Here is a 20,790-nt window from a genome sequence, read left to right as displayed (position 1 = left end):
GTTCAGGTGTGTGTATTTTTGTGAAGAAACAGTTCTTTCTGGGTGCTGCTCCTTGCAGTTGTTAGTCACTGAGAGCTCCTGTAGAATACAAAGCCTGTGGCAGTTCACAGTAACTTTTTAAAGAGTCTGTAGATTTGTAAAACTTATTCTAAAGTGGCCCTATATTTGTTAAAATAGGTAAAAGCAAGCAAGACTATATATGAAGTTGTGATGGCTTACCTCTTCTCTCAGCTCTCTTTGATTATTCTCAAAGTTACAAAATATAGCTAGTATGTCTTAATTCTACACTGAGGACTGCATTTCTGATTGATTCTCCCTCCCTCCCTGATGAGTTAGAATATATTTGCATTCCCTTATTTTTTTTTTCTGCCCTAAGGTTGAGATATGGTGTGCATACGTTAGTTCAGAGTAAGCAACTGAAACAATCCTACTGGATGTCACACTTGTTCACATGCTTTCATTTGTGTTTAGTGCACCTACAGTGACTTATGGGATACAAAGGAAGGATGAGCATTTGACTTGGTGCAATCTAATTTGGACACGGGCATGATCTGGGGAACTTGGCTTCGGTTTGAGGACCTTACGGCCACATAGTGTATTTTGCACCAACTGCTTGTACCAGTTGCTGTTCCTAGGTATGCACCATGCAGCTATCTTAAGCAGTGTGTAGCAGGTTTGTGCCTTGCTCAGAGGTCAACTAAAGTGAATTGGGCTGCTTTAGTGGGAGCATTCTTTTTGTTCTATCCCCTGGAGAGACTCTGGCATCTCCTTCTGGGGCATTCATCTTCCAGAGGGACTTTGGCACCTCCTTTTTAAGATTACCATGCTAGCTAAGGTATCTACAAGATTTTGAATCTACTCAGATGAAAGAGTTCTGCGAAAATTTCTGTTCTTGAGAGTCCATATCTTCTTTGCAGTTTGTTTGATCCCACTACATGATCAGTACGTTATTGCAGCTGTGTAGTTAGAAAGGGCAATAGTCATCATCACCTATGTATGCAAATTATTTTTAGAAGACCCTAGTGAGAGTTTTGTATCAAATACTTCTTGGGAGTTTTACTGCCTGGTATAAAATGTAGTCTTGGAAAGGCTGCCTGTACAAAATATATGTCTTCACGTTAGGCTTTAAGCACCAACTGTTGCGCTTCAACTCCACTGTATAGCGCTGCACTTTTTGCTTCTGTGAACAGAATTGTACTGAAAGAACCGACTAATGCAGGGGGCTACTTCTGTTCTATCTGGCAGGGGAGAAATTCAGCTCTAGTTTGTGTATTTATAAGCCAGTGCTGCACCCAACTTCGAATTTGTCTGCTTATGCCCATAAAGCAGGGATCCAAGAGAAGAGATCCTCTGGAGAAGGTGTTAACATTTCATATTAAAAAAAAAATCTGACCCAAAGGTCTTCAGGTGGTCCATGTGTTTATTGGCTATTTGCAGGATTTCATATGATGCTGGAGATGGCATACTTCAAGTTCTTTGTTTAGAAAAGCAAGGTGTCTTGCAACCTAAAATAATGAAAAGATTTTTTTTGTTACAGAATAAAAAAATTCTTTGTTCTATAAACCTTCAGGTTCCTGCACAGCTATTCTAATTTTCCTTTCCCGAACAAATGTTAAGCAATACCTTGTCCTAAGACAGAACGAGGCTTTTCCTGAAGGAATTCATTTGGGGAATAACTGCCACAACAACGACATAATATTTGCTATGATTTGTTAAAATTAACAGTAATAAAACGTGTATCTAACTGTGAGAGTCTGAGACATCAGCAACAACATGGTAGGCCTTGGCAGTATGTGGCTTTTAGCACGCACGCTTGTACAAAGTGCACGGTGTTGAAACCTCATTGTAGTAGCGTCCTTTGATAGTACAGATCATGCATTTCAAAATGTAAAGATCAAACCCATAATGTATGTTTTACTCATGAGGAAGATCGAAGTAAATAGCCAGTATGACAATTCTAAGCACTTAATACTCGAGAGTGCAAGACTCTTCCTGCTGGAACAATTTTCTGCACAACTTAGAACCTTTCATTCAAAGCTCTCAGCACATTACAGTGGGAGCTTAATACTATTTTGAAGGCTTAAGGGACAATGAGGTTCAATAATCTGGCTCTATCACTGGCTCTTTTTTTATATATAAAAGATATATCTATAAAACATATATCTTGACATATATTTATATGCATAAAATTACATATTAGTATATACATTTATTATATATTTATGGTTACATATATTATAATTATAAAAAGTTGCAAGAGCAACCTTAATTCCAGCCGGTTTTTTTCTTTTTAATACTCCAAACATCCATTCAATGACTATGAACTACTGAGGTGGAAGTATCAATCAAGGGGACGTGTCCCTCCGACGTGTTATGGATGTGTACAATAAAGGGAACATACCTCATTCAGTGAATCCTCCCAAGATGAATCACAATGACTGCCATTTGCCTGGATGTCTAAGATGATATTAGGGATCCAATTTCCTGGAACAATCAAACTAGTGATCACTTGACTTTGAATGAACAAGGAAAAAGGGAAGTGGGGTGTGGGTTGTTTAGGGATATATAATTCTGCCTTCTGTCCTGACAGAATTTCTGTTGTTTCTTAAGAAAAAAAATAAAAGAATCATAGAGAGGCTTGCTGGATGAACTACTGGTACTTCTATTAACTACATACTTGAAACATGTTTGTATATTTAGCATGTTTGTTCTGTCTGAGTCGTTTTGGAAAGATGTGCTTTTTTTCTTTCTGAGCAAAGACCGCAGCAGCAATTGTAGCATCTGCTATCCTTTCTCAACCACTGCGGTTGTGCTGCTAGCAGAGAAGGGGCATAACGAAATTTAGCAAAGCTAATGCAAGATCTGTTTTGGTACTGATGGTAAAAGCTTCTCCCCAGATCAAATGGTACTAGAAAATAATAACACTTGGATATATCTTTTGCTGGAAACAGTCCCTGAACTAGTGTTAAGTTTCGGGTATAAAAGCATCTATGCCTTGGCATTGTTGTCATTCTAACTTTGACTAACACCTGCAGTTTCCACAATCTGGGAGAAGCAGGTTTTTATAGAGTAGTAAAAATAAGATTTTTATCCATGTGTTGTTGAGAGCTGCAGTCTGACCGTATCAGTAGCTGGAGTAGACAATATGGGTTCACCTAGCCCTGTCCAACAGTCACCATATGTTGAGGCCTAGGACAGACTGAGCCCGACTCATACTCTGCCAGGCTTCGTTTTCTTTTCACCTCAGAGAGTTTCCTGAGCCTGCTGTGATTCGTCGCTCTTAATATTTAACACATATGCATTTAACCATTTTCAGGCAGGTCTACAATACAGGGATATCTGGTCCCTCTTAAGGCTCTGGAGAGGTTTATCTATTTGTCAGTATGACTGCACATCTCGTCTTTGCAGATAACAGAAGTTACTTCAGAGCTTTACATACTGGATCATACTGTGCAAATGAATGCATTTAAGGAGGAGTCAATCTATACGATGTTTAATTATACGACTACTAATGTTCTGGTTTAGTTAACTCCACTTATCTTTAACATTCGTATTCTTACCTTTCTTACTCGTTCTGCTGGCATGATCTAGTGCAGCCTTCCTAAGTTTCTGAACATATCGTAAAACTCCTGTTACTGGTATCCGTTGATCATTTTCATATGCCGTGATAAAAACTGAAGGATAACACTGAGAGTAAAAAACAAAACCAGTTAAATACTTGACAACTAACTTTTTTTTCTTATAAAGTGAATACCAAATTCTTCTCTAGTATCTTATTGTACTACTTGTTATGTAGTACATCTATTACATAATTACCTGTTCTTAAAAAAGCACTTTTATCACTCTAACTGTAAAAAGTATTTTGGTCTGAAAAATTACTTTGTATTAGGGGATCACCTACTTGCAAAAGGTAATAAAAAAAATCCTCTCCCTATTGGTAAAGGTCTGATACATGTCTGCGTGCTGATGAGTATAAAAAAAAGGTGAGTAATAATCATGGAATGTTTCACCTCAGAAGAGTAGTTAAGGTTTACTTTGCAATGCAATCTTTCTACACATAAAAAGTAGGGTTTTTTATATAGTAAGATTTTACTCAATGAAGCTATGCAACACTGCTAACATGTTACTTCAAATAAAGAAAGATTTCCTCTGAGATGACAATGTCAAAGCTATAGCTCCTTTCATTGTCAGCCTCTCAAAAGGTATTTAATCAGTGGTATTAGTGGTAAAAGGTCTGTTTCCTCCTGTGACAAAGCCTGCAAAACGCAGTAGAACAACAAAATGATAAAGTATATTACATGTTGAGGTTTGTTATATGATACAATAACCTATTACTTCCTGGAAGTGCCGTAACAAAACCAGTTTTTGAAATCTATTGATTATTTAGGAGAAAGTGTTTTGTTAATTTCAATAGTCACTCGGCAATATTTGGAGTCGTAAGATTATTACTGAAATAGTTTATATTTGTATTGATGATTCATTTTAACACAAAGCAGCAGCTAAGACAATTCTAAAATACTGGGGTTTAAAACATTGAAAAGGTAAAGTAGACTTTTTACATTCCAGTTATCTGCTTTTTGTTTTCTTATAAACTGCTACAATTTATTACTGTAGTATTCCACACAGAAAGCATAGTCTTACCTGTGTCTTAATATTCTGGTATGGACAATAGCTTTTGATATACTTCATACATTTTTCATCTGCTAATGGATTTCCCCATTCTTCCTGTTCTTCAATTGTCAGTGGGAGATGAGTTTTCATCATTGTATTTAGAACATCTACAAAAGGAGCCTTAGAAGTTATTAAAAAAAAAAAAAAAAAATTGGCAAGTAGGACACAGGACCTCAAATGCCTAAGTCAAGGTTTTCTCAAACAAATGAGGAAAGTGAATTCTGAATTTGAATGTTTCCAATTCTGAAACTGGTAGAATGAAACAGGAAATAAAGTTTAATGTATTATTGATAAAAGGTCTGGAGCACCTCACCTGTAAAACCATGGCTCTGATAAGTTGTGGATCAGTGTTGCACAGGGCTCCTGCAAGAACTCCTCCAGCACTGGCAGCTGCTAGTGCTGTGTGTTTTGGCTGAGAAAATCCTAATTCGTGCAGCAGCATGATGCAAGCCTTAAGGTCATGGAGACCTTTGAGTTTATTATGCTGACATCCATCTTTGTGCCAGCTAAGGCCTAGCTCTCCTCCACCCCTGAAATTTAAAGCAATTCAAGTTGGAGTCTCTTTGGAAAACATTGTAAGTCAAAGCTTCAGATAATTAAAGGACAGCAACAGCCACAGAATTGCAAAATCATAGTCTGCCTTCCCAATTAATTCTTCTTTTCTCTGCTCTTGTCTTTACCCTCCTTTATGGCTTAAACACACAACATGCAAACAAAAATCCGTGCATGATTGGTGAAAATCCTAATGGTGTAAGGGCACTCTGTGCCCCTGTGCGCTTGTGTCCTGGAATGCACAGGAAAAGCACCAGTTTAGGAAACGGCACTGTCACTATAGGCAATACAAAATCTGGTATTATCTTCTTACACAGGAAACTATTAAAGCATCTAAAACATTTTCAAGTCTTACAGCAACTAACACTAGCATTTATTAAAAGTAGTAAAATAGTATTTCTCAACTCCACACTGATGCTCAGGATTTGTCTTCTGCGTAGCTTAGACTGTGGGACTGTTCAAAAGTTTGGGTTTTTTTTTCCTGGTTTGTGAATTTCAAATACTACTTGAAATGTTGTATTTCATAACACAGAATTTCTAAATGTATTTATACTCCTTTCTATGCAACAACTACTTTGGTTCTAAGCCAACTGAAGTTTCCTTATTCAGTTTTCAAGTTTAAAATGAATTAACTGATGAGTCTGCCAAAATTCTTCATCTTTGGATGAAGAATTCATCTTCATCTAGGACTGACTTGCATCTTCAGATACTTGGAGGCGTGGGAGGAAGAACAGCACAATACTTGCCACAGAATATAGCAGACTGAATATATTTGTATGCTGAATTTGTTTTGGAACTGGTATTTCAAACAATTGCTCGTTCTCCCCCTTCCTCCCTTCGCTAAAGTGATTCTTTTGTTATCTTCTTTACCTGCTGAATTATTATCTCAATGAAAATGTGAAGCCTATTGTACACAGTGGTTTTATAAAACTAGTAGATTTGTAGCTAAACTGGAGAGAGACGATTTAGCCAATAAAAGAACAAGAGATGCAGGTTAAATGCTCAGTTGTTGCTGTAGAAGGCAAATAGCTTTCAGAAGACGCAGACTGAACATCAGTACACAATGCCCTTGGAGAGACAGGGAGGTAGCATGTCATTGCAACTTGAACATGTTACCAAAATTTTTCTTGAGCAAAGATGAGACAAGAAGTAATGAGACTTCAAAAGATTAAAAGTTACGTACAACCATCCTGTTGATTTAAGAAACCTAAATGTGGTCTTGAAAGTGTATTTTTTTTTCCTGAGGTAAATATATGTTTTTTGCTTAAAAACTACTTTTAAAAAAAAAAATCTAAAAAGAGATGAGAGTGAAAGGCACAAAGAATTAGGCATAGCTACATGAAAAAATTCTGTACCTCTTCAGTTGCATATCAAGAAATAGCTGTATATCCCACAGATTAAAATCTTAATTCCATTTGGTATTTGACTTACCTAACATGGCAATATGCTAATATCCAACCCTCTTCAATTAACATCAGCTTGTCTTCTTTAAAGCTCATGTTCAAATCTATGCCATAAGCTCCATATACATGAACTAGAAGTGGTTTCCTGTGTAGCTCTTTAGAATTCATATTATGAAAAACTGTAATTGGCACCAAAGTTTCATCCTGGAAATGAAGGAGTATTTTACAATAAAGGACATTTCAGAAATCTCAATCACACATGGCAATGAAAACTTCAATTATTTATTTTAAAATGTGTTTTTTTGATTACAGTAATTTTTTTCACTTAGAATGTACAAAGCACTCTTGAAAAATAAAGCGAGAGACTGAACCTCTGCTGTGTAGGCTTACGGATGCAGAGTATAAAATTCATTTAAGTGCAACACCTGAGGAGTTTTTAAACTACCAAAGACCCAAGTCTTCCTTCCCCCTTTAACACCAAGAATATGTATTATTAACAAAATAGTTTACCACTTACTGCAGCACAAACTCTTTATTAATATCTCCAATTTTTTAAACTCAGGCTGTTAAAACTTTCCTTTTTTGATTTATATACTGTGTAGCTGGTGGTGGGGTGTTCTTTTCAACAGCTGGCATCTTTTTTAATTATCATGGAGAGTATGATACCATGCATCAACTAGCGATTCTAAGTTATACTTAGTACTAAGATTCTTGACTCATCGTGTACTGGTATCTCCTCTGGCATACCCAGGTTAATGGGAAAAAAATAATCTTATCACGACTCGTTCTTCTCTATAGCACTGTAGAAAACACCCACTGTTTAGTAACTATAGCACCAACTGCTCTTTACATTTTTTAATCTCTGTTCGCTGCCAAATGCATTTTCTTTAAATGGGTGGGGAGGAAAGAAAGAATAAAGGGAATGGGAAAAGGACTGAAAAAAATCTTACCTTGCTTTTAGCTAGTAAACGTGTAGTGTGACAATTCGTAATAATTGGTACCTCTTGCACAGCTTGTTCAATGAGATTATTTTCTTTAAATGAATATGCAAAACGCTTAGGGGGGTGTACTGGGGAGGTGAGCTGAAAATAGCAAGTGCTGGTGGTATGTTCAGGATGAGATTCCAATTCAAATTCACAGGCCCACGTAGGTAGCTGAGAAAACACGGCATTTCAAGTGAGACTCTTATACTGCTTCTGTAAATTTTGCCTAGTGTGTCCTTCAGAGGAAAAGATTTTGAATATCCAGCTTATCTTCAGTTTGTACGTAGCACAATCTGTATTTCTTTTAAATTCAGTAATGAAACAGCCAAAAAGTGAAAGACTTTGCCAAACTTCCCCTAAGGCCATTGGATCTAGTTCAACAATTAAATAAAGAAAAATAAATCCAAATTCAGTTTAAAACGAGCATTACTGCAGATTTTTTTTTTAATTTAAAACATTCTTTGAAATGATTCTGCATCGTTTTTATTTTTTTAGATCCTATTTCCCTTCCGATTTCCAGTCCTATTTCAACATGTTATACAGCCAAGTCCATGTCAGTTGTTACGCTTTTGCTGTGAGTTAGCTCAGCAACGCTAAGTCACTGAAAACCCCTGCCTCTTAACTTTGTTCCTAGTGCCAGCCATTGTGAAGAACAAAACCTTTTCCTGGCACATTCAACCTCAGACACTTACTGCTATTATATTTAAGATTTTTAGCTCTGCTAAGAATAAAAGAAATCAAGATTCATTCTTCGAGAGCAGCAGGGACATAGCCAAACACTTTGCCAGGCCACTGCTTACTCGGGTTAGGTTGCTAGAGGCTTCTGAAATGGCAGCAAAAGTCCAAGTTCTCCAGAGTAACTGCAGACCCTTTCTGAATAAACAAACTACAACCATTTTCAAAAATGAAGGATTCGGAGACCGTACAGTGTACTTTGTTGAAAACCTTTCTCTGTAGCAATTTTATCGAATGCAGCATTGGTAGCTTGTTGCAATAAACTTGTGAGTAGTTCAGATGATTGTATTTTTCAGGCAAACAAATCAATTAAATAATTTGTCTCCTCCTCCAGGAATCATGGTTTTGAATTGAATTGCTTTGTTTTTAATCCACAAGTATTTCGCAACGACTAGAGAAGGGAAATACTTCACACAAATTGTACTGCAATATCAACTCTTCCCATTTATTATGAGACAGTGTCTGTATTTGCCTTCTGAGTGTTCTAACCTTTCTTCTGTGGGAGAGCCAGGCTTATTTCCTTGCTTACATTAATGAGGGTAACAAAAAACAGGCCCAGTAAAATGAAATAGAGTGTTTAGGGAATCAAGTCCTATTTTTACATTAGAAATCAGCTGTATTGTAAAGAGCTCGACAGTAGTAAGTTGAGGAAAGAACTGACCTGTGGGATAGCTGCTCTCTAGCTTTCTAAGTGCTGCAGTAAGCCACTACATGAAATCCTGAGCAACAGCCACAGGTAATACAATTAGTCATAACAACAATCTTGGCAGTATTATAGTTTCCAAACCACTTCTACTCTTGGAATTTATCTTTGCTTTCATTAAAATGTTATGTTAAAAAAAAAATGAAATAGTGCTGGAAAAATATTATGCTCCTTAAGCCAAGCTAAAACATACCTTTATTGACTGAACTGAATGTGAAACAAAAGAAATCACACTTAAGTAAAGATGACCAGCATTTTTCAGGAACATAATGCAGTGATCGCTAAACATCTCCAAGTCTACTAGCTTGGTTTTCTCTTCCAGTGCATAAACTAACTGCCAGTTCTCCATGCCACTGGAAGCTACTGGTGCCTTCATCAACTGTAAAAACAAAAAACAACCTTGCATTACTAAGATGTAGTGAGAGTTACAAATGAGGTGTACAGATGCATAGGTGATCTCATGCAACGTTTTTATTTCCAAAAATTATTGGTTCAAATTGGGGGATTTTGCCTGACTAAAACTTTAGGTTTTTAAACTCCCTTTACTTGGGCAAATAGACCAACAATTCAGTAACACTTGGAAAAGTAAGTTCAATTCTTATAGATTAATCTATAGAAGATTTTCATGCATTAAATGCTTTCAGTGTGGCTAGCAGAACTGTAGGTAGTTTCATTATACAAACTGAGATCACTAACTTAAAATTTAATATAGGGGAAATGACTGTTAAATCGTACTCATTTATTGATGTTGCCAGAGGAGTTAGAATCAAACTGGCACGCTACAGGTGAGACTCCATGTGCTACTGCCAGTCTTTCAATCCATGCAGCTCTCTGTGTAATTCTCTTAAACTATTTCAGTGAAGTTGTGAAGCACAGAATAAAATTTCTATATAATCTGCAAAAGGTATCTGAATGAATCCTATGAATCTTATCATCAGTTAAAATTACCTTATACTCTGCAGGTTCTCCATATGTAGTAAGAATATATAACTCCTCATTTCTGTGCTCAATGTGGTAAATTACCCCTTTTGTTCGTGCTTGTACAAGAGCAGGTAACTTAAAAGGATGTCTACAGTCAACCAGCCAAACTTCTGAGGTTGTCTTGCTGTTGCTGTTGATCGTGAGAAAGCGCCTATCTTTTGTGCAATATATGTCCACAAAGAATCTGTAAGGAAAAATCAGGTAAAAATAAAAAAAAAAAGCTTAAACTTGATGAGCATTTTAAAAATCCATTGGTTGTTTCAGAACCATGGGTTTCCATCTGCAAGGTAAGCAGCAGCATGCCTGTAAGCAGGCTGGAGAAATCCCAGACTACTTGGTTCCCAATGCCACTCATGCTGCATTTATGCTGGGATTCAAAACCACACAATCTTGTGTGCAGAACCTGAAAACTGCAAGGAAAGCAGTTCAGTTGCTGCCCAACTGAATCCAGGTTTTTGCATCTCTGAGATAGACTGGAAGCTCATTGATGTACATAGGCTTTAAAATTCAGGCAAAACATAGAACTTCTTATTGAGCTTGTAACCCTATTTTTTTAAAAAAAATATGGATAATTAAATTGAAATTAGTAAAAGACATCATATGGGAAAAGCAGTAACAAAAGAAAAGTAGGAGCTATTATAAAGAGAAATTGATAAAAAGCCCAAGTGTTACTGACTTAACTTTGTCTGAAGCAAGTAAGACAAAAAAGACTATTTTTTTAAAAAAGCACAGAGGCCTATATGAGACAAGATAGTGTTGCAGTGATAAAGCTGGAAACTAGGAACTGGTTTTGGAACTATCTAAGAAACTAGGACCTATCAACTAGCTTTAAATGCTTCTAAAATCTAGAAACAGAAAACAGAATGATAATCAGTGGCTGGATGCTAATATTAGACAAGTTCAAGTGAAATTCAGATTCAAATTTCTAGGAGTCATCCTCATTGGAATGTCACACCTTGGGACACAGCAGTTTCTTTGCCATTTTGGATCTTTAATACTGAGTATCTCTAAAAGCAAAATTGTCCAGTACAAAGATCCAGATGACTTCATGAAGAAATTGCAGGGTGGAGTACCGTACTGATACAGATATGGCACACGTACGTGACTGCAATAATGATTCCTCTAGACTGGTGAAGGAAAGGATGCTTTAGATAGAATTATCAGTGCCTTTAATTATTTGCAGGTGGAAGAACTCCAATAATTTTGGTACTACTGTTTCTTCTAATGGCACTTTCTTGACATCTTTAGGAGGACAGGCACAGCAGGGGATCTAAAGTCTGCAAGGAATCAGCCTCCTGCCTAATACACATGAATTTGGCAAGAGCGCGGCACTGCATTCAGTAGAGATTCCAACAGTTGAGCTCTGCTGACCTTACCTCTAAGACAGTCAGGCAGAAGTGCAGGTTACACTTTCCCCCCAAGGACTCTGACCTCAATATTACTTTTTTTTTTTTTTTTGTCTTTGTAGCTTTTTTGTTAAGGAAGTCAAGAAATTTTCAGCTTCTTAAAAAAAATAAATAAAATATTTGATTGCACCTACAAGAGCTGGTGAGATGTAGAATGGAACTGCTCAATACAAAAGAATGTCTTGCCATCGCCAATGAGCAAGTGAGTTCGGTTATGAGGTGCAATAGCACATGAACCTTTAGAGTAAGTTTCTAGTAGATTTACTGTAATGACTATGACCTTCAGAATTATGCCAACAGTTTCCCTATGGGGAAGTGTCAGGTCAGTGCAACTTGATTTCCCCAAAGTATGCATCAAATGCAGCTGGAACAAAAGGATCTTATTTACTCCAACTCAACTGCAGATTTTTTTCTGTTTTTTTTTTTTTTTTTTTTTTAGATAAAAGTATAATTTACGTTTCTTTACTGAACATGTAACTTGAATTAAGAACAATCACAAACATTTATAGAATGCTGTATATATCTACCACATGCTATATGGCTGAAAAAACTAGTTCTGCACTCAATTTAGCAAGAGCCTTCTTGTCTTCCTAAACCACTGCTTAAAGAAAGGTTATTGAGAGGGTATTCAGTCAACAATAGTTCTATCTCTGGGAATGCTGTAATGATTTTGCTCATCCATTACCCTGAGCAAAGATGAGCCTGAACTTCTATGTTTTTTAAAAGATGTATCAGACATCAATAGCAGAGAAAACAAAATGAAATCCGGAGTCTGATTTACCCTGTATGAAACTGTCACACATTCATTAAAGGACACCCTGACCTGAGACTGACCTTGACATTTATAAACTCAGCTGAACTCATGAGGTAAGAGAGGAAAGTTAAATCCCTGTTGATGTTGATCACATATCAAGAGCAGAACAGAGCACGTTCTCAGACTGCATAAGGCACTACTGACAGCAGAACACAACTTAAAAATGCCTTTTACCATTTGGAATATGATATGGAAGAGTGTGTTTTCCAAACCAGTTATATTTTATATGTAAAATACTTTAGCATACATAAAGGACTTGTTATATTTTAGGTAAGTATTACCTTGCATCTTGTTCTGTATAAACTAACTTAGTATGTTTCTGATTAGTGAAAGTGGTCATAAACACATTCTGGCATTTAAGGTTCTTCTTACTTGTGTAATACAGAACATCATTTGTAGCCCATTCTGGAAAAAAGACAAATGCATATCAAAGTTGGAACAGTATATACTATTATTGAGAGAAAATGGAGCTCCACGAAAACTGGATCCAATACCAAAAGAGGCAGGTTGTAGTAGCCACGGAACGAAGGACAGCACTTCTACATCCCAGAGGCTAGGGTAAGCCACAAAAAGATTTTTCCAAGTTTTCTCTGAAACTCCCAAAACATGAATCTCGTAATATAAATTAAAAAAAAAAAAAAAAAAAAAAAAAGGCAGAGGACAATGTTCTAGGGCCCAGGAGGAGAAAGCTCTTGACTGTGTGGGGGTTCTGGAGGTAACAGGAAAATAGCTGATGTGTGGCTGTTTAAAACTGAGCAGAGAAACAGAAGTTTACATGGAGTCAGCAAGATAATAAAGAGGGTATGAGCTCTGCACCACTGCATGTGACTGCATGCAAACCATTTAGAGAAAAGAGATGATGCATGTGCTCCATGGGTACTGCTAAGATAAAAATTCTCCAGTTTTCTGTGCTTGTACATGTGTTCACCAACATTAGAAACATATAAGAACCTTGCTATTATAGAGTTTAGTAATATGACTGATCCAGCCAAATTACTGCTATCTCTGCTGCTCCTACAGCCACCAGAATGATGTTTAGTACATATGCTTAAAAAAGTTACTGTATGCTGTCTTATGAATAAATACTAATTTTCAGTACAAAACCCGAGGAATACCACAGTGAAGTAATGCAAACAATTTGCTATCTGAACAGCACTGGGGCTCCAGACTGCACAGGTAGCTGAGGCTTCACTACAAAGACAAGCTTTTAGAAGGGAAATCCAAGTTCTTCTATAGCCTAGCATTTAAAAAACCTCAGATGTAAATTTTCAAGAACTTCCATTTGCCTGCCTGCTATTGCGTGTCATGCAATACAGGCATATGCTTTGCAAGGGGTTGTAACACCTAATTCTCTTGGACATGATTGAGGTACCTCTATACTTCATGGTACTTCTCGACCTCACTTAACCTGAGTAAGTGTGGAATGTCTACTGTTCTGATAGTAATTTTTTTGTACTCTGCCATAGCCTGTCACACCTATGTAGGCAAGTTTGTTTCTTCAATGTACCAATTCTTCCAGACAAACCTAGATACGCGTTGAAATCGAGTATAGTAAAAAACGTCACTGGCAAATTTTCAGGCCTGGTTTTCAACAGGCATTATAAACTTCAATTGTGCAAACACAACATTAAATTCTTGCTGCTGTTCATTTTTGTAACTAGGAAGTTTCACCTAGTTTTAAATTCTTGCCCAGCCCAGGTAAATTGTTTATTGCACTATACATACTTGATGACATCTAACAATATAATCCAAAATACAAGATGTGGAATATTGTATACACACTATTGCACTTTTTGCAATATTCTTTAACACAGTATATAAAAAAAAAAACGATTTCCCATTCACTTCAGTTTACCTCTGCTTATTTTAACAGCAGTGTAAAGCTCTGCAATCTCTTCTGAAAGAAGAGACTCAAGGCCTGACTGACTTCTTCGGGCTCCGGATTGTGACCCACATCCTAGAGTCCAATTGAAATTTCATCCAATTTTTAATAGCAGGTAGCACCTGCACACTTTTCAGTGAAGCTAAGTATCTAGAGCTATCAGTGACTTCAGCAGTAGCTGCAAGGGTTTAATACCTAGAACGTTTCCCAAAAGATCTTCATATTGTAAACAGTTATGTCAGTAAATTTTTAAAGACACGTATTGCATTAAATAAAAAGAATGATATGCATGATTGTTCAAACATGATTGCTTTTACAATGAAGGAAAACTTGTATCATGAGCTTGCATTCACATCAGATAACTTGTAATTGTGCAATGTGGAAGAAATCTTAACAATTCAACAGCTATAAGGATTAAATCTGAAAATGTTGCTTCGTCTTTTTCATTAAATACTTTATTATTTGTGGACTAACAAAAATGTTGCATTGAAAGCCGGTATGATCCAGAGGATATTTATAAACAACTTACCAAAACTAAATACATTTGGAATTACTTTTTCCACAACGGGAAAATGACCAAGTTTCATAATAACGCAGGTTGCCTCTTCAGAATTTTCACTTTTTAAGTTGATAGCCATGTATCTCTGATCTGGTGAAATTCTGATCCGTTGAATAAAGGCATCAGAAAAGCCAAGATCTTCAGTACTGAATAAAATGTCAACATTTCCTTCATCTATCACATAAAAAAAGGGATAGCAAAAAAAATCCTGTATTAAGGGAGTGTCAAAATGATGAGTGGGTGTTAATACCTGTATTTGACAAGTCTGCCTGCAATATTCACAAGCATACTACTGAAATTTATTAACACCAAATATTTGTCTTGCAAGATATTTGCAAATGCATTTTGTAAAAATAAAGAAAAAATTACAGTTCTGGGAAAAAAAAAAAGTCTTGTAGTTATTATAAAAAATATTTTAAAAGTGTAGATCTTCGCTTCTAGTAAATGTATTAAATTTTAAAGTTCAGATACCTAAAGCATAGTTGTTTTTACTAAATGCAATTACTAATTTTTTTCCCATCCCCTCTGAAATAAATAAGCAGGAATGTGCTCTTCCTTTATCAAAATGTTAAATCAGGGCTCTGAAAAGAAGTGACTTCTCTCCTCTCCAGAACCTTGCCTTAGCATCAGTGCATACTATTCCTTAACTCTCTTCACCTCACCTTTTCAGATGCAGGATTCTAGAATTATTAATCAATCATTAAATAATTTTAGAAAAGTATTTTTAGTTTCATTATTTTAAGAACCAGACCAATTAAGCTTTAATGTAAGAAAAGTACACTAAGTGATACAAGCACAACATTTTTAACAATCATACCATATTAGGAGGAGAAATCCCTTACCACCATCTGCTTTTGAAAGAAATACGCGGCCATTTTCTTCAAAGTACACATTGTCTCCAAATACGATCTGTTCAACACAAAACAAACATGATTCAAGTCCAACAAATAGACCCTTTCCTTAGAACCCCTGTATTAAATCATTGTTCAGTACAACACAGTTGTAACATACACAAATGACAGAATATAGCACGCACATTTGATACCAAAGGAATCGCATGCATCAGAAAGGTTCTTTCAAAGTTAGGGTACTTAAACTAACCCTACCTGCTCTAAATTCAACAAAAAGCTCAGATCACCTGCAACGGCTCTTGTAACTTACAATGTCTTGTATTCTTTATCAAAAAGTCAGATGATTATTGTATCTTTATTTGCTTTTGCCTATGGAGAAATCAAGGTAAGTACAGTATCATAACAGGTATAAGCTGTTCTAAACACACTCTGTTACTATCCACAATTATTAAAATATTCAAAACTCAAACCCCTAACACCACAAAATCATCGGTAAAACAGCATTTTACAGCAGAAATGGCTTCACTGCCTTTTACTTCTACTCAATGATGAGAAATGTTTGTCTTTTTGCCACTTACCCTTGGACTTTCCAAATTGAATTTATACTTGTGCAATTCTTCTAATTTTTCCTTGATTCTTTTTGTCATAGCTTTGTATCTTGCTGAAATGTCACTCCAGTTTTCCTGCTCTGATTTCAGAAGATTCTTGTACAAAAGCTCTGATGTCGTTTTGGATGTATTTTGCTTTCTTTCGGAAGGGATTGTTGTTCCTTCCTGCTAAGTAAGGAAAGACAACAATGGCTACAAGCCAGCACTGTACTCCAATATGAATATATTGAGGCAATAATGGTATTTCCTGAGCTACAGACCCCAAACCAACTTTATATTATTATAATAGTACATGCTAGCAAAAAGAAAAACTATGGTTGGAATAAGTTTTTCTTTCCAGTTCTTCCTGATCTTTTAGGAAGACATTGTCAAATATGCTTTACTTGACACATTTGTTGAGGTCTTCTCTTCAAAATTTAGGGTGCTATTAATTTATGCTCTTAATTGATTATATGCATATATGTTTGTTCTTGTTCTAAAACTAGTTTTTAGTTAATTTTTATGGAATTGTTATTTTTCCTTCTTCAGAGGTGTTTTCTCATAATTTTCCTCTTAGAGTGTAATTTCTTATTTCCTTTCCTAGACAACAATGCCACCCACACCTCTGTTCCTGTACCTAGAAGTCCTAGCAGCTTGCTCATATCCTATCCTTGTCCTAGGATATATAGCTATATGTCCTAGCTATACTCAAAAGTGTTAGTATAAATGTTCATAAGGCACAGAATGAAGTGAAGCAGTGAACTGAGATGGGTTCTGCAACAATTTTATTGGCAATAAGCTTAAGGATCTGGCAATAAGCTTCCACAATCTGTGAGCAGACTACTGCTACCTGACTGTCAACAAAGCTGTCTTCTCTTGAAAAAATGTTCAAAATGTGTTAGAATTGCTAGCACAATGCTACTTCTTTTTCCTTGCTGTAAAATCTTGTTTGATTGAATAATAAGCTTAAGATCACATATTACAGTACATAACACTGCACAGATCACACAAAGTAGCATTTTATAACATTCAATATGTTACACCAATGTGCCTAACCTTAAAAAGCAGGATATACCTTTTACCCCATCCTCACTTTGCATCAAGAACTGAAGGTTTGTTCTTGGTTTGTCCACAAACACATGCGATCTAAGACGTGAATGTTATGAGTAGACTTTGAAAAGAGAAACTCTCTGCTCCAGTTACCGAACTCCCTATGAATGTAAACCACATCATTCATGAGAGCGTATTAGTGTTCTGTACTGGTTTAGACCAAGAGTCTCTCTAGCCTAGCGTATCAAGTCAGAAGCACAAGTCAAAGAAACCCTGAGAGCCCTCAGAGAAGCTCTGGAGCAACTGTGTAATTGGTGAAGGTAAAGAAATTGCAGGATGTGTTGGTTATACCACAGTCACTGGAAAAACTGCTGTAAGAAAACAGTTCCCCAAACCAGAAGCAAGCAAACAAAAACCCCACAGTGGCCACAAATGGATACTTAGAGAAGCATAAGAATGGGACAAGCGCAGATGATACTCCCTAGCAGGTATTCCCCCAGCCTTCAATGATTTTATCTCAAGAATTTCTTAAGCTGAATACCGTTTCTGGATATTTAAAAAGTCTCTTTCATGTAGATGCATCCTCTTGCACCTATGCAGAATTTTAGCATCCACAACTTCTTCTGGTAACGTCCACGCTTTATGCATCTTTTGATGATTCCCCTCCTTTTGTTTTCAACAGTTCTCTTTGTATTTATTTGGAAATATACAGAACTTGTGGCCGCACTGTAGGTATATATTAGAGTTACTGTACACCTTCCTGCCTAGGGAAAAATGAGTCATCTAGAAAAGCATCTAGAAAGGTTCTGAGGGTACCAGAGGATCTTGGTGACAACTAGTTTGCGAACACTTGCTTCAAAGCAAACAGGCACAGCTTGCTTTCAGGTGAAAATCACTTGTTTGTATCCTGGGACCGGTGTCATAGACCAGCTTTACTGTGTCAAGTGAACTGCCAATGAGTAAACGGAACCACACTTTCTCATCCATCGTGACTTCATATGTTCTCTTTGAAACATTTGTTTACATTTCAGACACAGACTTAGGAACTGTTTACATTATGGCTAGAAATAAGAGGGTTACAACAAGATGATCTTTGGGTCACCTTTGAAGAAACACTGTCAACTTGAAACAATTCTAGAACAACCACACATCCATCTGAAAACATGTTTTAAGATAAAAAAAAGCAAAAGACCAATCTTTTTTAAACAGTATTTATGCTTCACACATCTAAATTAGTTTACAGGCTGCCATACTGCAGCAAGCTTTAGCAAACTCTGTATATACAAACATAGGAACAGAAGACTTGAAATTATTTCAGACTGTTTTCTGAGTCTGTGCATGATACATTGCCACCGTTTTACATAATATTTAAAGTATAGTTTATCACATGTGAATACAATTATGAGAAGTCAATATAATACTTTAGCATTTAACATGCTGCAAACCATGACTTATTGGTCAGCACAGAAAAGGTCAAGTTCTGTTGAGCCAACTCAGTGGTTAAGTCTGGTGTCATCAGTTTGGACACTTGGCCTCTCACTAGTTCATCTCGCCCTGCAGTTTTCTCCTGACACTTTTATCTGAATCCTTCTGGAAGATACCTTTTTTTTTTTTTTTTTTTCAATTGCTACAGCAGGAAAAGCAACCAAAATGCAGCTTTACAGCAAAACAGCATACAAAAGTTGAACTACAGTGTATGTCTTTGAACATAACTGAAATCCTAGTATTTATCCCCCTGCTTCAAACCCTTTACGAAAAATACGTTTCCTAGACATTTGAAAAATGTGGCTGACTTCCTTGACAAATGTGCTAAGGTGGTTGTTGACATTAAGTGTATACTTAAGCAGCATACCTTGCAGGAAAAGAATCTCCACGGCAGGATGCTCCCAGGTGGCACAGTCCTGTGTGTACACCTACTTCCTGAACAGTCCAGGATGTGGCATTTTTTTGGTTTTATTTTACAATAAAGACATATTGTTTGAAGATTGTTATGCTTAGAGTAGTATCTGACACTGAAACTCAGCCCTTGGAGAACACTGCGCAGTCCAACAGATGACATCCTGAACTTCATTTCTTGATAGTCGACCCGAAACTTCTGAAAATCCCAAACTGCTGATCGTTTCCACTGTGTATGTGAAATATACATAACATAAACTGAAGGTAAAAAGCTTCCTCTCTTTCAAAGAGATGAGACCGACTCATCAGGAAAATCAGATGAGAAGACACAGTAAAACTCAGGCTGTAACAAGGGGTACACACAGCTTAGTTTGCATATTAACCTGCCACATTACTCCAAACGTGGTTTCGGGCGGTTGAAAGTTTAGTGAAACTATCAATGAAGAGAAAGGAAGGTGCAACTATGCATGTTTAAATATTGAAGAACCAAAAACTGGGAAGGTTTTGGGAAGCTTTTTTCCCCCTTTAGAAGTATCATGTAACAATAAAGCACTTTTATCTCAAAAGGGCAACTCGGCAGCAAGGACTGAAGCCCCTGGCAGGAAAACTGACAGGTCAGCAGCTCTGCCAGGGGAAAAGCCCCAAGTGTTCCACCGCCCGCGGTCCCGTTCCCCTGTCCCGCCCGGGAGAGGACCAGAGCCGCCGGCCCGGCCCCGCTCCCCGCCAGCCCTGCCCCTCACCGCCGCGGCAAGGCCGTGCCACCGCCGGGCCGCGCCCGAGGCCCGCGCAAGGACTCGCCGTCACAGGCGGGAATGGACGCGCTCTCCCTCCGGCGCGGCTGCCCGGGATAAGACGGCAGGCGAGCAGAAGCAGCGCCCGGCTCGCCAGCGGGACTGCCGCCAGCCAAGATGGCGCAGGGCGCTCCAGGCAGCGGCAGCGGGCGAGCACCGCTGATGTCAGCGCGGAGCCGCGGTGGGCGGGCGGCCGCACGCCGGGCGGGCGCGATTCTTGGCGCGGCTTCATCAAGTCGCTCCCGGTTCAGTGCGCGGTTTCGCCCCGGGGCGCAGGGCTCACAGGCGACCCGTTCTCTGAGGCGCTCTCCTACCCCTCCGGTGCGCCTGAAGAGCCGGGCGTAGCACGCAGGCAGCGTGCTCCGCGGCACCAGCATCCCTCCTGTGCTGCCCTTAACAAAGATGGCCACCCACGCCCTCCCCCTCAAGCCCTGACCCGGCCGGCCCCAGCAGCCGCTGGAGGCTCGGCGGCCAGTCCCCGCCGGCCGAGGCAGCGCTCTCCGCGGGCGGAGCGGGTCCGCGCGCTCCTCCCTGCCGCCGTATGGCCGAGGCCGCCGGCTCGCCGCGCCGCCCCGCCGCAGGCGGGTGCGAGGCGAGCGGTGCGGTGGCGGCGAGAGCCCGCTGGCGGCTGCTCGGACAGGTAGGGGGAGCCCGCGGGCGGGAGGGGGATGGCGGGCGGGCCGAGGCGGGAGGGGCGCGTGTCTTTGGCGAACGGCGCTCGTGTCCCCTTGGGCCGGGGTGCTTCGTGTCCTCTCTCGTCCCTCTCCCGTGGGAGCGGCGGGCGCTGGCGGGCAGCGGCGAGTCCGTGCGGCCGGCAGCTCGCAGCGCCTGCGGGGCCGCGCTCGGCTCCGGCTGCGGGTGGGGGTGCCGGGGCCGGCGGGGAGCCCTGCCGGCTCCCGAGGCGTGCGGAGAGCCGTGCTGTGCGG

The 20,790-nt window shown here is 38.7% G+C and overlaps 2 protein-coding genes across 2 annotated transcripts in view; one reads left to right on the top strand and one right to left on the bottom strand.

Annotated features, from left to right (window-relative positions):
- Positions 1–1,423: 1,423 nt before the first annotated feature.
- Positions 1,424–19,710, bottom strand: PREPL (prolyl endopeptidase like). Its single transcript, XM_086628781.1, has 14 exons — positions 19,030–19,710; positions 16,119–16,316; positions 15,532–15,598; positions 14,660–14,863; positions 12,530–12,653; positions 9,996–10,212; positions 9,241–9,426; positions 7,577–7,780; positions 6,655–6,830; positions 4,985–5,201; positions 4,642–4,791; positions 3,561–3,687; positions 2,402–2,484; positions 1,424–1,505 (listed from the first exon to the last, which is right to left on the bottom strand). The coding sequence occupies exons 1-14, from the start codon at positions 19,321–19,323 to the stop codon at positions 1,428–1,430; spliced, it is 2,325 nt and encodes a 774-aa protein (XP_086484907.1). The 5' UTR covers positions 19,324–19,710; the 3' UTR covers positions 1,424–1,427.
- A 695-nt stretch (positions 19,711–20,405) lies between these two features.
- CAMKMT (calmodulin-lysine N-methyltransferase) overlaps positions 20,406–20,790 on the top strand; it is a 225,639-nt gene continuing 225,254 nt past the window's right edge. The window contains exon 1 of the mRNA XM_086628769.1: positions 20,406–20,504. Within this exon, the coding sequence (XP_086484895.1) occupies positions 20,406–20,504 (99 nt within the window). The remainder of the gene's footprint in view (positions 20,505–20,790) is intronic.

This window comes from Tauraco erythrolophus, chromosome 2 (genome assembly GCF_009769465.1).
Source record: "Tauraco erythrolophus isolate bTauEry1 chromosome 2, bTauEry1.pri, whole genome shotgun sequence".
In the NCBI taxonomy this organism is placed as follows: domain Eukaryota; kingdom Metazoa; phylum Chordata; class Aves; order Musophagiformes; family Musophagidae; genus Tauraco; species Tauraco erythrolophus.
Note: the sequence above shows the minus strand (reverse complement) of the source record. Positions and strands in the feature narration are given on the sequence as shown.